Source organism: Ptychodera flava, chromosome 2, assembly GCF_041260155.1.
Source record: "Ptychodera flava strain L36383 chromosome 2, AS_Pfla_20210202, whole genome shotgun sequence".
Taxonomy (NCBI): domain Eukaryota; kingdom Metazoa; phylum Hemichordata; class Enteropneusta; family Ptychoderidae; genus Ptychodera; species Ptychodera flava.
Genome location: NC_091929.1, coordinates 10,075,102 through 10,093,069, shown reverse-complemented (window position 1 = coordinate 10,093,069; position 17,968 = coordinate 10,075,102). Strand labels below are relative to the sequence as shown.

The following is a 17,968-nucleotide window of genomic DNA, read 5'->3' as shown; positions in this document are numbered from 1 at the left end:
TTGTAGCTATGAAGTCACATCAACAAAATTCACACGTGATTTGTACAAGGAGCTGTTGATATCATTGGTTGCCAGTCTGTTCATGGGATTCGGTGTGCTATTCCTGTGTCTTTGGGTTGGAATCTATGTATAGCATTACCTTAGGTAAGTACTAAGTAAGTACTGAGAAGCACAGCACAACTTACTCATGATGTGAAACACTATATGACTTGTTTATCATTTTTACTCCGCAAGTTCAAATTAAAAGGACAAAGTCAGGCATTTTTCATGAATTACGAAACGCGGTGTATATTGTTTGACATGTCGAACGATACTGAATGAATGGGTGACCATGCACATATTCCACCCGGTTTTAGACAAATTAAATGAAACCATCACAAGAAAGAATTAATGGTCATGACCATTTATTCTATCTCGTGTTGGCTTCATTTATCGTCTCTAAAACCGGGGTTGAATATGTGCATGGTCACCCATTGAATATCTTTCAACATGTCAAACAACATAAACTGTCTCTCTATCAAACAAAATTCATGAAAAATAGCCGACTTTGTCCCTTTAATACTAATTGTTTCAGCAATTAAATTGTTCAACAAAACATACCATTGGATCACATGACAAGTAAATGATAGCATGTTAAAACCAAGTACCATACATTTAGTTTAAGGTTTTTGTTCTCAACTGATACGCTGATACACAGTGCTATGTACTCTTTCATTTACAGAGTATAGATGACACTAGGAGAAGACAATTCCAAGAAAGCCAGTCCTTGTCCAAATGTAACAGAATGTAACAGATTTCACCACCACTTCAAGTACCCAGCACTGTGAACACAAAACACTTACTTCAGTTATGAACATGGCAGGATTCCATCAACTTTGAACTTTTATATTTTATGCTGGAATGTAACAATATTGATTATGTGCAAAAATTATATGACCTTTTTCAACATTAAAAATGTTAAATATCAACAGTGTGTGTGTGTGTTACATCTTTTTGAAAGGATACCATGCCCCTTCCAATGTTAGTCACTTTTGTCCGAATTAGATGCAAGACAGGCAACCCACAAAAAACAGCGACGCAAACACTTCTCAGCTGATTTTCAGAGGCTGGGCCATTTCATGCATTCTCTTGAGCCAGAGCTTTGATCTGCCCATAAAAATGAACAGCTGAGAACAGCTTTGCCCATTACCACAGATTTCCATAATCCAAAGAATTGAACAAATAGAGGACCCTAACTTTCCCTCAGTAGCTGACCCACCATTATGTCAAGACTGAAACATTCCTTGTTTCTAGGGGTATTCTTAATTTATCAAAGAGACAAAGTCATCCTTACATCATTAGCTCACATTTGGTTTACCAATGTGAGGTTATGAGCTGAATCAGGTCATTTGCATCTGATTTGCATGTCTGTATATTTGTGGGTATGTGCGGATGTATGTCCGTCACACACAAAGGCTCCCATACCGCCAAAGCTACCATCTCAGTATTTGGTGTACAGGTAGATGCAGGGGTTGAGATGTGAATTTGTTCAAATGAACACATCAGTGTCAAAAATGTGCAAATGAGGTAAGAAAAAGTGAAATCCTGCAAATGTACAGGAGGTATGCCATTGAGAAAGAGGCAAACTCCACTAAGGGACCGTCTCAGATTGTCGCAGAAGTTCAAGAAACGAAATTTCTTTGTTTAGATCAAAACCCCCTCCCCCCTCCCCCTAAACGAAACTTCAAAAGTGCGAAATGTTCATGTCTGCCTGAGAGTACAATGTTGCATTTTGCTATAGCTACTAAAGACGTATATCCCTTGCTACATTACAATTAAAGTAATCGATCAGATTTGAGTACTAACAGGGCATTTTACCGCATAAGAGTTTCATTTTATTTTACTTTCCCTTTTTGCATCTCTTGTGCTGTTCTTTGTCTTTGTGAACACGCAATTTGTACTTGGTAGGGGCGGTAAATAAGCGAGAAACTTTGACAAGGGGGCCCAGGCATGTTCAATCATATTCAAAACGACTATGACCAGGTGCATAACAACTTAGACATCTAGTGGTTAGAGCAGACGCTTATAAATAGCACATTTAAAAGAAAAATGATACTTTTTGTCTTTGTATAATTTGATGAATGAAATGTTGAGGATACAACGTTCCTATCGGTAAATTGTGTTTGGGGCACAAACGAGATGGAAACAGTGACAAATTTGTTGGCACGAGTGTGCAGTTTTTCTTTAATTTAAAGTAAACGCACGAAAACTTGTGATCACAAAATAAAAGTGCAAAAGTGAAGTTCACTAATTGAATGGAGGTCAAACCCCCTCCCCCCCTAAACGAATAAATTTCGCTTTTTGAACTTCTGCGACAATCTGAGACGGTCCCTAATCTTGACTCATTTCAGTCATTTCCTGTCATTGTTTATGAACTGTTACATATTAACTGACCAGCTGCAACCATAGACAGTAGATGGAGAAGACCGTTTATACTAAACTAAGAGGGGCTTGTTTCTGATATGCATGTTGCTAAAGTTGACCTCCAGTACCTAAAGTTAGACCTTAATTACTTTTGTCATTCTTGTTTTTCTGGTTTAAATATTTGTAGTTTTCCTTGTTGTACTGTGCAGAAATCATTGTCATAACATCAACGTAGAATTTTCCACCACTGAACAGATAGAAACAACATTTATTGTTGATCATTGGTAACCCATATTGGTATATACCAATTCTGATCAAATTTGAGCAACACCGTATAATTGCGGTATTTTTTGAAAATTGGCATGTATTTTGAAATAAAGTACATTTCAAAAGTACTTATTGTAGTGTATGTCAAATTGTTCTTGTTAGCACTAAAAACGAGATTCAACAGCACTTTTGTGCAACTGTGAATACACTTTATCACCGTATCATAGTGCAGAAATACAGGGAATGATTTCAGCCATTTCATGCATATATTTTAACACCACAGTCAGCGTTTGGTGAAACATTGAAGTCATTAGGATGAAATATCCAATTGCAATAGCTTTTTAATTTTCATGTCCTATCATGTCCTATCAACTGTCAAAGGAGAACAAAGGACTAAAATCACACAAAAGCAATCAATGTTAATAACCACAAATGCGAGAACTGTGATTCAGTGATTGGGGAACCGTCCATCTGTTCATTCTGAACTCCGTTTTCCCAATCTTTTGTTTATTGTTGACAGCGCCCTCAACATTATAAAATATTTGCTCTCGTTTTTATTGGACGCTCCATTGTCACATTGTACAGAATAGGAATATTTTCTCAGTCTATGGAGTAGTTGTCTTTGCAAGGATGAGTTTTCATTATCTCTTGTATTTAAACTCTATGACATTTTGACATTAAAAGTTAATGACAGACCATGTTTTCGAATGGGATGTGGACCACAGGATTGGCATCAGTTATCAAACCCCAGGATTGGTCTCCCAGATAGACATGTACCTATAGGACTTTTATGTACAATCAGATCTCCGCATTGGGTTCCAATCTCATATTGAAACTCACATGGAAAAGCCATGGAACAGTACTAAGAGCAGTATACCGTTTACAAATGTTCTGGAAGGAAAGTTTGTGAACCCATTCAATAACATGATTCAGGCCACATCTAAAACCTGCACATCAGGAAGATAGGGCAGAAAGGTGGGGCATAACGATTATAGACAAAGTCTTTGATAATGGGCAATTACCCTGGTCATTAGTTTTTACCATCATCTGACATTATCAATAAAAATAACCATAGATATTTTTATGTCATGTAGTAGTTTATTCTTTTTTTCTTGTCACAATGACAGCAACAATTCCATTTGGACCGGAAGACAATACACAAAATGTACAGAGCCAAAATACTACAAATAGTAAAAAAAGAAAGTACAAAAACAAAATGCATGTTCTACTTCGCTACTAACGCATACTTATCTACATCAAGATTTGGAGCAATGCTATTTGCAATGATTGGTAATACTAGCTGTCAGTATATCAGGGATTGTAGCATGGTGGCTGGCCTCTTCCAGAAATGCCAAAGTATCACGTTGTACATTTTTTGCCCAAAACCATGCAACACCAAGAAATGTGCTTGCATTACGTTGTTGTGATACAGACAAGGTCTACTTGGCAATAAAATATCACTACCTCAGCAAATGTTAGGCTGAACGGATAGATAATGTTCCTGGGCATCACCCCACCTTTGCAATCTTTCACCACACAATCAAACTGATATCGTGACAGCTGTATATCAGTTTAAGAGATTTGCACAAGATTTTTATTTCACATCTAAAGACAGAGGCATTTGTAAAAGGGAATTATAACAACACACACAGCCAGAACAGGTGTCAGGTTTCTATCTGGTGAAATGAACAGAATTTTCGACCTGCTTGGAGGTCAGTTTTGGTGCAAGTTTGGTTATTTTCTGAAGAATGTCAATTGATTTCTTCATCAGTTGGCTAGTACATCAAGTTAAAGTTAATGTATGCCATATTGTGATCTTCATAATTTCACAGTCTGCATAGAACCACCTGCAGAAAATATACATCATTCTCACATCAAACTGATCTCTTTTTGTTGATGGTAAAAACTGTGCTTATTCAGTTATTGCACATATTGCAGAGATTTGAACCCTGAAAGTTGGAGGAATGGTTGGCTCTCTGCTTTTTCAGAAACACTCCTGTTCTACTGTGTCTGGTGCAGCTGTGCAATTCATCAGCGAAGCTCTAGTTGTAATAAGTTAATGGCCTGGATCATGTTGACGTTGCCTGGAAAGAAAAATATCAAAACAAGATGGTCAGCCGGAGATCAATGTTGAAAAGTGTTTTAAAAAATTTATCATATGTCTTCTATGAAGATTGAAATCATTCACACCAGAGATGCTGTAAGTGTGTAGCAAGTTATGCAATAAATTTGTAAATGTCATCACAGTCTTTCTTTTTTCTAACAAAAAGAATGGGTTAATACAAAGATATATGTAATAACAAAACATCAAAAGTGTAATATTCTGTTATTGCGTTGTGACTTGTACATTTAGTAAGATATCTCATCATTTCTCAAGGTTAAAAAGAGAACCATAACAACTTTTGTGCTATCCCAATACTTAACATGCAATCATACAGTAACCTCAGAACAGCAATTTTGATTGTAAGAAGAAAACAGATAATTATAGACATTCATGATCAGAGAAATGCCGGATTGAATGTGAATGTATTCAATGCCAAATATGACAGAAACAATGGCTAAAACACTACATTTAAGGCAGGACAGAATGACCGTTCCCTCCAACCAAAAATAAGCATACCCATGGCGTCATGCAAGTACAGACAAAAGAAAAGCATAGAAAAGCATATTATATTATAGAGTAATGAAAAATCTTCGCAAATTTTTACCTTGGTGCTGACTTGATGATGTTATCAACTCTTAGAATCATTTCAGCAGCCTCCGCGGCACTCATCAACACTTGTCTTTTCACCTTGAAAGATTCTGTAATGCCTAGTTGCTGTACATCACCAATGGTACCATCTCTCATGTCTGAAAGAAAGTAATTTAAAAATATGTTAGTACGAGAGAGAGAGAGAGAGAGAGAGAGAGAGAGAGAGAGAGAGAGAGAGAGAGAGGGAGAGGAAGGGATGGACAGAGAGAGAACGCTTCAAGCAATGTGAAGGAAATTGCATCAACCCCAAATTTCGGTGGTTTTAGTGACTGAGCTCTGACTTAACTTCACTTTCATACAAAAGAATATGAAATAATCTTACAATAATTATGACAAATAGTGACAATGACAATGATGACAAGTCTTTAAAGGTAAAGGAAAGTATATTACAGGAATACAGTATTTATTGCCCATCTTGTTTGATATCTGGCTATAGGATTACTGTAATAGTGATGAAAATTACAACTACAGAGGAAAAACATCGGCTACAAAATAAATTAGTTATGCGACTATCTGAAGCTTTTTCGCCAGGTGTTGTTTTTTGAAAGTTTAATCCTTTGACTTTTCGCAAGACTGTTTCACAACTTGCACAATAATCATGTTACTCACCGAGTCCAGTAGTATGTTTACCAGCAGTGTGTGCTGCTCTAAGCTGAGCTACTAATTCAGCACTATCAAAACCTGCATTGTCAGCAATTATTGTTGGGATCTGTAGAATGAATGAAATGCAGTGAAACAAGTTATTTTTACAACCTATACTACAGATTGACAGACATCACAGTGTCAATACCAGGAATATGATATTATATTATAAGATGGGTGGCTATTCAAAAATGTAAAATATACAGAAATAGGGATTGGAGTAGGAATTGTCTATTTCATTTGAAATAGAAAGGCTACTGCACTGGTACAACACACACACTTGTACAAAACATACTAAGATTGACAGCAAAATTGACAATAACAGACACAACAGAAGATGACTGGATTACAAGGAAATGAGATCACCAACTCATTAGCATATCTCACCTGTCTGAGTGCTTTAGCAAAGGATTCAATTGCTACGGCTTCTTTACCAGGTGTACTGGCAGCTAATTGGGAAACTGCATTGGCCATTAGCATTTCACTACAACCTGCAACAGAACACAAATGCTCACCATGAGTACATACAATAGGCATTGTTCATTGTTCATTTCTGTGTAATATAACAATAATTTCAAAGTGTGAAGAAGGTAACAATCTGTCTTGATGAACAACAAAGGTTTTTAAAATAAAGTTGTCAGCATACCAACGATCTGACATAAGGGACCGTCTCAGATTGTGGCCTTAGTTAAAGAAACGAAATCCCTTTGTTCAGATAAAAACCCCCTCCCTCTAAATGGAAGTTCAAACGTGCCAAATGTTGATATCTGCAGATGCATAGCAAATTTATAAAATGATACTTCTTATCTTTATAATTTGATAAATGAAATGTTTTGCATACAATGTTACTCTCGAAAAATTTGATTTTGTAGTAAACACAATTGATTTTAACAAATGAGTTTGAAACAGTTACTGTAAAATTCATTGGGACAAGTGTGCAGTTTTTGTTTATTTTTACATACTAAGTAAAGAGAACTTGAAATCACAAGATAAAAGTGCAAAAGTTAAGTTCACCAATTGAATGGAGGTCAAACCCCCTGCCCCCGTGAACGAACAAATTTTACTTTTTTAACTTATGTGACAAATCTAACATTTGCGGAGATAGGACACACTGACATGAAATAAACTACAGGTGGTTGTATTTACAGAACACTGACACTGTATAGCTATGTCTCACATAGTTTACACAATTCATATAACATGAAGGTAGTATTGGGGCATGGGTAGTACACAAGCTCACACTTACCTCCACCAAAGACAGTTCTGGTTTCTTTCACAGTCTGTGTCAATACACACAAAGCATCGTGAAGTGATCTTTCAGCTTCATCTAAGATTTGCTGTGTGGCTCCTCTAAGTACAATGGTACAGGCCTCACCAAGGGCTACTCCTGAAAACTTGATCATTTTGTCTTCACCTGCAAAAGATGTTAACAAAGTGTCAACAATTTCATGATGTAAAAGACAGTTCACGGTCAATGACATAAGGGCAGAAATGAAGATTAGTGGACACAGCGGCATTTGGCATCAATTACAAACCACCTAGGGAGTCATTAGGCATCAATCAAAAACACCTAGGGAGTCATTAGGCATCAATCACAAGTAACCTAGGGAGTCATTTGGGTTTGGCTTTGTGATAGAGTACACACCTAGAAGCCCCTAGGAAAACCCTTAGAGTTCATCTCAAAAGATTTTGTCCACTTCTCTTTCCTCCTGCCAAACTTTGACTCGCTATCTACAGGTTTCTGCATATTTGTCAAAAGATGGAGACAAGATCGCTACCACACAAATGAACTATAGTATATCAAAAAAATATCTCTACTATTCAAATCAAAGCTATGTTAAACTCACTGACTCTGAACTTGTTTTCACATAATCAAAAATAACTGATTGAACAATTTTGCTCTTTCATATTGTCATAGAAACCAAAGGAATACCAGATATGAACTGAAAATGCTCACATGTTTCATTATATATTGCAGTTGTGTAAAATTGAACCTTTGCCACATGTTTACAACTTCATTGAAAGTATTATGATCAACATAATGAACAATAATCACTGCCGATTAGGTCATGAAGTATACAAATATGTAATAAGCTGAAATAAAAATATTAAAGTTCTTTGACTGCTGTCATTGTATCTCCACTTTATATAGCAAGTGTAATTACCATTGGCCAAGTCCTTCAAGCCATATATGCCGAGCTGTGAAAGCTCATTAGATATGCAAATTATAAATTAGCTGACAAGAAAATGTGAAATGACTTTCGATATTGTTTTAACTGGTATAATCATCAATGTACATAGCATGTTTTGCCAACTTTGATCAAGTAAATCTCGGTATATATCCTTAATAAGCAAAGTTCTTAAATATGTAAATTAGGAATTGGCTTAAGTAAAAATGCTTAATGATTTTCAATAATGTTGTATGATGGTATATGCAATAAAAGTAGCAAGTTTTGTCAACTTTGGTCAAGTCGATTCAGATATATATCCCTAATTAGGAAAGTTCATTAAATATGCAAATTAGGAATTGGCTGAAGAGAAAATGCTTAATGACTGTCTTTAATGTACATAGCAAGTTTCATCAAGTCAATGCAGATAAATATCTCAAATTATGAAAATTCATTTAATATGCAAATTAGGAATTGGCTGAAGTAAAAATATGTCTTTTGACTTTCAATAATGTTATATCACAGTATCTTTGATGTATACAGCAAGTTTCAACCACTACAATCAAGTTAATTCAGATATATATCCCTAATTAGGAAAATTCATAAATATGCAAATTCTGAATTGGCTGAAGTAAAACTGTTAAATGACTTTCAATAATGTTGTATCATAGTGTCTTTAATGTATATAGCAAGTTTCATAAATTTTGGTCCAGTCAATTCAGATATACATCCCTAATTAGCAAAGTTCATCAAATATGTAAATTAGGAATTAGCTGAAGTAAAAATGCTTTATGATTTTCAATAATGTTGTATTATAACATCTCCAATACATGTAGCAAATTTTGTCAACTTTGGTCAAGTCAACTCAGATATATATACCTAATTAGCAAAGTTCATTACAAATGCAAATTAGTATTAAGCTAAATAAAAAATACTAAATGACCGTCAATAATATTGTATCATAGTATCTTCAATACATGTAGCAAGTTTGGTCAATTTTGATCGTGTCAAATCAGATATATATCCCTAATTAGGAAAGTTCATTAAATATGCAAATTAGGAATTACCTGAAGAGAAAATGCTAAATGACTTTCAATAATATTGTATCACAGTATCTTCAAAACATGTAGCAAGTTTGGTCAATTTTGATCGTGTCAAATCAGACATATATCCCTAATTAGGAAAGTTCATTAAATATGCAAATTAGGAATTACCTGAAGAGAAATGCTAAATGACTTTCAATAATATTGTATCATAGTATCTTCAATACATGTAGCAAGTTTGGTCAATTTTGATCGTGTCAAATCAGATATATATCCCTAATTAGGAAAGTTCATTAAATATGCAAATTAGCAACTATCTTTCACGTCACCCCTTAATGGTTCCCACTGCTGATATATCTTGGTGTGATCAACATTTGTAGCAAATCTCATCAAATTGTGTGCAGTTGTTTTAATGTATATCTGTTTTCTCTAAAATCATTAATTATGCAAATTAACAAAAAGTATGCAAGCCACGCCCACCAAAACCTTTTCAGTTCTAGCCATTTGAATTCTGAAGATGTCTACCAAATTTGACTGAAATACGTTCAGCCGTTTTTGAGATAATGGGGATACAGACACACGGACACACAGACACACACACACACAGACACACACACACACACACACACAGACATGGCTAAACCATATGCTCACGTGTGTGAACACGTGAGCACAAAAATGTTCCTGACCACACTGAAACACAGTTTTTGTGTAAGTCTGAGGGCAGAGAAATTACCTACCAATCATAACTTCTTCTATAACATCACAGTGACCAAGTTTAACTTGCTCTGGATGGTCAAAGGTTGATGCTATTTCTCCACCAGTTACGAGAGCTAAACGTTCAACTCCTTCAAAATCAGCATGCTCTATCGCCATGACACCCGCATCGGCAAATAGTTGCTCGGGATAGTTATAGATAAGTTGTCTGAATGGAAAAGAAAAGTTATGAGGTAGCATTCAAAAGATAATAAAGATAAATTCAGTTGAATGTCAATGTTGCAAATCTGTATTGTCCTGCCATAGGATTCATATCAAAAATTATTGGTGTGCAAAAAAATATTTGCTTTGATATTTTTTACATTTTACTCAATATTATGGCGCCAGTATGAAAATCAGTTACACTTACGATTCTAATTCATACACATTGAATTCTTTACTGCATGAACTGTATGAGAACAAATCAGTCAAATGTACCATGCTCACTTTGGGTTATTTAAGGTAAAACGCACCTCAGGGACAGATATTCGGGCCTTCAAATTTTATCAATTTTCTTCTGACCTACATCTTGTGGGGGCTCATTTTGAAGCTCTTGGCGAAAGCAAAGTTTTCGCCATCTTAGTTTTTCGAAAATCGCAAATTTTATTTTTTCCCATAGAGTTAACACAGGGATGGCGGCCATTTTAAATATCAAATATCGAGAAATCGCAAGTTATTTGTCTCTCTAAATCCAAAGTTTGCACGGTGACCCCTGATTTTTATTCTTGCTTCGGTAAGAGAATGGTTGAAAGTTTCACTGAGGAAAGTTTGAGCAAAAGTTTAAGTCTTTCACTTTCGAGGTGCATATTACCTTAGCTAGGAGAGCCTTTGCATTACTTAAGGTAGAACATGCCTCAGAGCAGATATTCGGGCTTTCAAATCTCATTAATTTTATGCTGATATACCTCTTTTTGGGGTTCATGTTAAAGCTCTTGATGAAAGAAAGGTATTCACTGTCTTAGTTTTTCAAATATCAGAAATTTTATTTTTGCCCGTAGAATTAACACAGGAAAGGCAGCCATTCTGAATTTCAAATAATGGTAAATTCAGGTAAGTAATCTTTCTAATACCAAATATTGCACAGTGACCTCTGACTTTGATTCTTGATTTGGCAAGAGGATGGTCGAAAGTTTCTTTGAGGAAAGTTTGAGCAAGGGTTTAAGTCTTTCACTTTTAAGGCACATAATACCGTAAATCATATTCATTTCAACAAAGAAAGTAACAAATAACAAGCTATGATAAATAATTACCTGTTAATGAATACATTAATTGAATGATTAAGTATCTTCTCTACTTTTTGCTTCATTTTATTTTTTTCAGCTAACTCCAATTCCGCTATCTTCGCGGCAGAATCAACACGTACTCTGGAACCAAAAATCTGTTTCATTGAAAGATAAAATATTTACAGAATAAGTTACATCAAATAGAGTGATCATATGCCATAAATACAAATTAGTTTTCTTAGAGTCATACTTTTGAATAAATATTTCTGCATATACAAACCAGTGCAGTCGTCCATACCCTCACTTTGGTTGACCAATCATATGCCATCCATCTAACACCTACTTCTCTTTTTCACTGAATTTGTGAATTTATTTGCGTAGAATAACACGTCCAACATAAACACTAATGCAAGGTTCAATGTTGAATCACTTTTACCTGACTTTGACATCAAGCAAGTCTAGTTTAACCCTTCACCTGCCAAGTTCATACTTCACCGTCAAGTCAAGTTGGTTAAAACTAGCAAAGCAAAACATGTCCTATATGGTGCATTTTATCAACAAAGACTTGAAGATTTGAAGGTCCCTGAAGACAGAGATACTGTAAACATGATTTTTACAGACTAAAGCTGCTATAACATACAAAGCCAAATAAAAAGTGGTATTGAGTCAAAACCATATGTATTTTCACCAACTTGGCTTGGTATGTTAAAGCAGCATTAGTCAGTAAAAATCCTATTAACAGTATCTGTCTTTTCAGAGGCCTCTAATTGTTCAACGTCCTGTAAAAATGCAATGTATGGGATATGTAGTGTTATGCTTCACTAGTTTTAACTTGACTTGACAGTGAAATATGAACTTGGCAGGATAAGGGTTTATGAGTAAACTCTCTAGTTCGATGACACACAGAAATACACTCCTGAGCTCCACACACACATGTATATGCCATATCTAGTCAGGACTCTATATCTCATTCTAAAATTCCAGGTTATAAAATACCTTGATTTTATCAGCATCCATAGCTGTGTTAGCAATCAAGATTTTGGCATTTTCAATTCTTTTGGGCTGGTTGACACCAATTTTCTTATCCAGTAAGAATCCTTCATCAAGACAAGATTCCAACATACTACTTCCTGACTTCTTAATGATCTGAATAGCGCTTAAGTTACCACTTCCCTGTTGAGACAAATAAAACAGTAAACACGATTATTTTCTGTTTCAGATTTGCTGCAGACAAAACAAGATATATGTATGATCATCGCTGAAGAAAAAAACAGCAGATATTATAGAGCTATGAAATATGACATTTCATACGCACAATCACTATGGTTGAACTCAAGTTTGGGAATATTATTCTTACCAATGAGAAAACATTGATTATTATGTGAAATATACAAATATAAGTACTTTTACTTTTAGCTAACATTAACGTATAAAGTGGCATTACAACAGGGTTTTTCAAGAGCAACATTACAGGAACAGAACTTATCAACTTGACCTACGCAAAGTAACGTCATTTTCATTTAAGAACTGCCATCAAATAAATTTGTGACTATGGCTATCATGACAAGTATCCTTTTCCCTCTGCCTACAATAAAATAGAGAAAATTCCGAACAGCTAACGTTTTGATATTTTACTTTAATCTATATTTGTTTTTCAACAAGAGATAAAACTATGGGTATTGCTTACCTTAAGTCTCAGCACGGCTTCCACAGCCAGATTAGCAAAGTGATCCTTGTGTTGTGTTAACAACTTGGAACTCAATGTGGTCCTTGCTATGTTCATCAAATCTTCACGAAATTTGACAGGATCATTTCTATTGTCAAAGAAAATGAACATTTAAATTTTTCTGTACAATATCAGGCTCTTTCCATGAGGCATTTTATAAGCTGTCAAACAAATTCCATTGTTCACCCTTCCACCACCATGGTTTGGCCCATACCCAATGTTACATATGGTGATTGTGGACCTGTTTACAGGGAATGGGGGTGAAGAGGTTAGATCTTGAAGTCCAACACACTGAAAAGTTGGAATTAAAGCCATACGGGGATATTTTCACCATAATATACTGGCTACATATATGTTTCAAAGCAAAAGTTTCCTATAACATTTATTTATTTTTTGAAATTGTCAGATTTCATAAAATCACCGAGGGAGTTGCAATTCACAATTTCAAAATGAATTTTCTGTACATCATATTCAATTTTCCATTAACTGCTTTAAAGAGATCTAACTACTCGCACAATTTCCATTCTGGTTTCGTGTATCATTCATATAATAGCAATTAGCATTCTGAATACTGTGTTTATTTGGGCAAAGTTCAGACCTTTCTTGTTGTATATTCACATAAATGTACATTACCATGTACAAAGCTGGTATCCGGGTAAGTACCAGATAATGGTCATGGCAAATCCTGTGTCTGTAACCCCTAAAACCGGCATGGTTTGCTCCAAACCCATTGTTATGAATGGTCAGAGTGGACCTAAGGGGTAATCTGGCAAAAGTTGCGTGACTGGACCTCAGTCACTGCACTGTTCCATCCCTGTGTAATGTCTAGTCTTCAAACACAGACTTACCGGTATACCAAAGGTTTCTGGAAGTAGCTGTGGTCACAGGGGTATGCGTACTTTTTGCCGTGTATCTAGAGTGATACACACAGCTTGAAATGCATCTAACCTATTAAATTATCCACATTACAATTATAAACTCACCCATGATCCACAGTGGAAGACTCCAGAACCCCTCTTGCTTCATCGACCGCCTTTCTCCATCCAGCAATGATTGTTTGTGGATGTAACTTCTGAGAAACAAGCTGCTCTGCTTCCTGTAGTGTGAAATACAATAAAACTATCTTCAGAGGATGAAAACCAAATGACCTCTCCTATGTATTTTAAAGACATTATACTAAAGCTGTGAAATTTCAGATACAAGTACCGGTCAAAACGCCCCACTACAAAAATCCATGTAGACATCATCATAGATTTAAATAGGGAAAGTAGACCACAGTTATTATTTGAGAGTAATTACTCATTTAATCTCCTAGAGTAATTTATCAAAATTAATCTATGAAGGGCATAACCTCTTCCTATAGTTGTACACCTTGTGTGCATTTAAAATGGATAGTAGTGCTTGCTTTTGATGATTTTTTTTCACTATTTTTAATGTCAACCACAGTTTCTTCTTCTACTCCCAAAGCATGTTGATATAGACAGTGTTCACTGTTCAGCTTTGTCACCTCAGACTGTACATGTGTAGACAGCAATTGTTGTTACTGACATGTGAATACTGGTCTGTGTTAAAATTCAAAACATTGCAGTGCATTTTACTCAAATACATGCTGTGTTGAGGAGCTGAATAGTGGCTATTTCAACACGCTTTGGGCAGAAGAACAAGAACTTGCAATTGACATACAGAAGGAAATTAGTGAAAAATATTATCAAAACTTACAGTTACTGTGCCTTTACCCCTTTCCTGCCAAGTCCATATTTCACCACCAGGTCAAGATGGTTAAAATTAATGAAACACAACGTATTCCATATGATGTATTTTAACATAATACTGTACATTTGAAGGCTGTTGAAAACATAATACTGTAAAGTTGATTTTTTTGGACAAAAGATGCTATAACATACCAAGTCAAGTGGGTGAAAATACGTCATGTTTTGGCTCGATACCGCTTTTTACTGACTTGGCTGATGGGGAAGTGATACAGTTATTACTGTCTGGCAGGAAAAGGGTTAAGAGTAATTTAAACTTTTCTATGATTTTTTCCAAATATTGTGCAATATCTTTTGAACAATATTTGAATGACATCACAAATATTACAAGTTACAACATTCACATGTTTATGACAAGACCATGATGACAGTAACTTTGAGGAAAGAGTAGTTCTCCTTTACCTTTAAAAGTTCACAGGCAAGAACAACTACAGAGGTGGTGCCATCCCCAACTTCATCATCTTGAACTTTGCTGATTTCAACCAACACTTTGGCAGCTGGATTATCAACACCCACAGACTTCAGTATCGTTGCTCCATCATTCGTTACTTGCACCGTATCTGTCATGTTGGTCGACTGAAGAATTTTGTCCTGATGAAAAGAAAATTTACGATTAAAAAAGTAGAAAAAGTTCAAAAACTTGGAGCGAAAACAACGGAGAGTCAATTTGTCTTCTAAATTGTGAAACAGAACAGCATGAACGAAAAATTGATATCTAAAGTAATGTTTGTGGAGGGTGCTGTTTTGGCTTAGTGTTTGATATGGTTTAGTGGTTGATATATTACTGCGTTACACAACGTAAAAGTACCCGGTAAATATGTTGTTTTTGCAACAGAACATTGTAATAGAATTTTTTCAAGAAACCTTTGCCCATGTTTCTCTGCAAATCTAAAACATGCAGAGCATTTTCAAACTTTTTGCAACAGCATCAAATCAGTCTCCCCCTTGTTGTCTCTGTGTCAGACTCTTCTGACTAAGTTTACTCACCATTCCTTTGGGTCCTAGCGTACTTTTGATGAGTTCTCCGATGGCTATGGCTCCAACAAATGATGAAAGTCTGGCAGTTTCTGCCTTCTCTTCCTCTGCAGCATCTCTGAAAAGTTTTACTGGCCCAAGCTACAGGGAACAGAATGAATTTACTAAAATAAGTCATGATTTATGAATCTTACACTCTAACCTCCATTTTATACTTGATATACTCTATACTATATCAATTAAAGTTAACATATACATGTACACCATAAAAAGGTAGAAGTTAAATCCTGCATTACTCTTTGACCTCCACTATGTGGACCCATCGCTTGCCATTCTGGTTATTTAAAGTCATACAGTGCTATAACCTCTCTTCACAAACTTGATCTGATGCACTGTAACATACTTGTAAAGCATAGCAGTTTGAGCTCACAAAAAATCTGCCTTAACCTGGTGTCATGAGCTTGGCTGGTTTTCAAAGACTTACAGATGCATATTGGTCACTGAATGCCATGTTCCAGGCACCCATGATAATTAATGCATTTTTTGAGAAGTCGGCAGCAAATTCAATTGCATTCCACTTCACTGGTCACAACCTCAATAGGTAGGTTTACGTCTCAGTCATACATCTAGTGAACTCATTTATGCTTATGTATGGCCAAACTGACCATCACTTCTTGTCCTGGTATTAACCTGTACTCTGCAAAGTTCATATGTCACCAAGTTGGTTACGACCAGGGAGAAATAATAGGTTGCAAATGTTGTATTCTAAGAAAAACTTGAATATTTGAAAACCCCGTAATGCCTACATACATACTGCAAGGTTGATTTTTACTGATCAAACCTGCTGAAGTGAAGGTGAAAATACGTATAGATTTGGCTCAATACCGCATATCAGTAACACAAGGGGAAGTGGTACTGCCTCAAAGGATCATGGTCCAATTATAGTCGTTAGAAATAATATTTTCCTTACTGATCCCCTTTATTTCATCAATTGTCATCCAGGTATATTAATTTTTATGCCACAGTTGCGAATAGTGCTTTTACATTGAACCTACGTGCAGGAATACCAACTGCAATGGTTTACTTTGCTTCCATTTTGCATTTGAATGTTTTGAAGCGTTTATTGTGATAGACACCATTTCATGTGAAATATTATCTTTGCAAATTGTGACTACGAATAAAGCCGCAACAATTGTAGCTCATGCCCCCAGGGCAAAAATTATTGCACTTACGAAGAAAAATCATGCACCGTCCCCTAGCTGGTATTCAACTGCTGCAAGAACTGTTACTATCGTAGGCAACAAGCCCCAGTGGCGATATACCTCGTTCGAAATTGAAAGAGTATCCGACAATATATGGCAACCGACAGTAACATTTTTCGATAAAATTACTGGGCGTTGACGAACGAGTAATTATTTCTGTCTGACTGGGATATCGGTGATAGATAGAATTGCACTTTTGCAGCCGAGTATGCATTTATTATCAAGCCTCCCAAAGGTTTCATTACTTATATCACAATATTGACTATTTTGATCGCGCAAAACTGGATTTTCCATAAACACAATACACCTAGAACTGGCAGTTACTATTTCGATGTATTTAAGGATGTATAACATGTTTAAAAGAGCAATGCATGCTCGCAATGCAAAGAGCATGGATCGCGAACACGTGGGTTTCCTACGGTGCAACTGACAGGCATGTAAATACATGGCTTCGTATTCATAGTTGAAGAAATGTCGCCAAATAAACAGAGAAGGGGGTCTAACGGAGGAATGTAAATGCTTACCATGTCTGCTGTTTCTTTCTCTCGACAATCGTGACCTCAAATCAGTTAGTGACGGCAATATTTACCGTTAACCAAAACTGAATATCGATGAAACTGCAAGTTCACAGAGGAAGATGGCGGAATGTTCTCGTCTCGCGTTATTCTCGAGCGTCTGATGATATCTAAATTCCCTCATAGAGGGCGCTCTTTGAAGGGCTTCGAACGACCAGCTCCGCAACGTCAGGCCAACAGGTAAGTTTATTTATTTTCCTTTCCTTGGTGCACAAACGCGAAGTCGACAAGGACTTCGTCTTTTTGATTAAGCCTTTGTGTACATCTAAATAAATTTTCTGATACTTTTTCAGTTTTGAGTCTAAAGCTTGATAAGCGCTAAATTAAAAATACAAAGTTTTTGTCGATTTCGCGTTTGTATGTTGTAATGCGTTTGTGTGTTGTAACTTACATGTAGCATCCCTGTA

The 17,968-nt window shown here is 35.9% G+C and overlaps 1 protein-coding gene across 1 annotated transcript; it reads right to left on the bottom strand.

The window, feature by feature from the left end:
• Window positions 1-3,748: 3,748 nt before the first annotated feature.
• Window positions 3,749-17,663, bottom strand: LOC139114086 (T-complex protein 1 subunit beta-like). Its single transcript, XM_070675606.1, has 13 exons — window positions 17,511-17,663; window positions 15,737-15,865; window positions 15,152-15,340; window positions 13,964-14,076; window positions 12,942-13,068; window positions 12,251-12,427; window positions 11,282-11,409; window positions 10,016-10,200; window positions 7,311-7,478; window positions 6,452-6,555; window positions 6,032-6,131; window positions 5,379-5,520; window positions 3,749-4,754 (listed from the first exon to the last, which is right to left on the bottom strand). The coding sequence occupies exons 1-13, from the start codon at window positions 17,511-17,513 to the stop codon at window positions 4,727-4,729; spliced, it is 1,593 nt and encodes a 530-aa protein (XP_070531707.1). The 5' UTR covers window positions 17,514-17,663; the 3' UTR covers window positions 3,749-4,726.
• Between the last annotated feature and the right edge of the window lie 305 nt (window positions 17,664-17,968).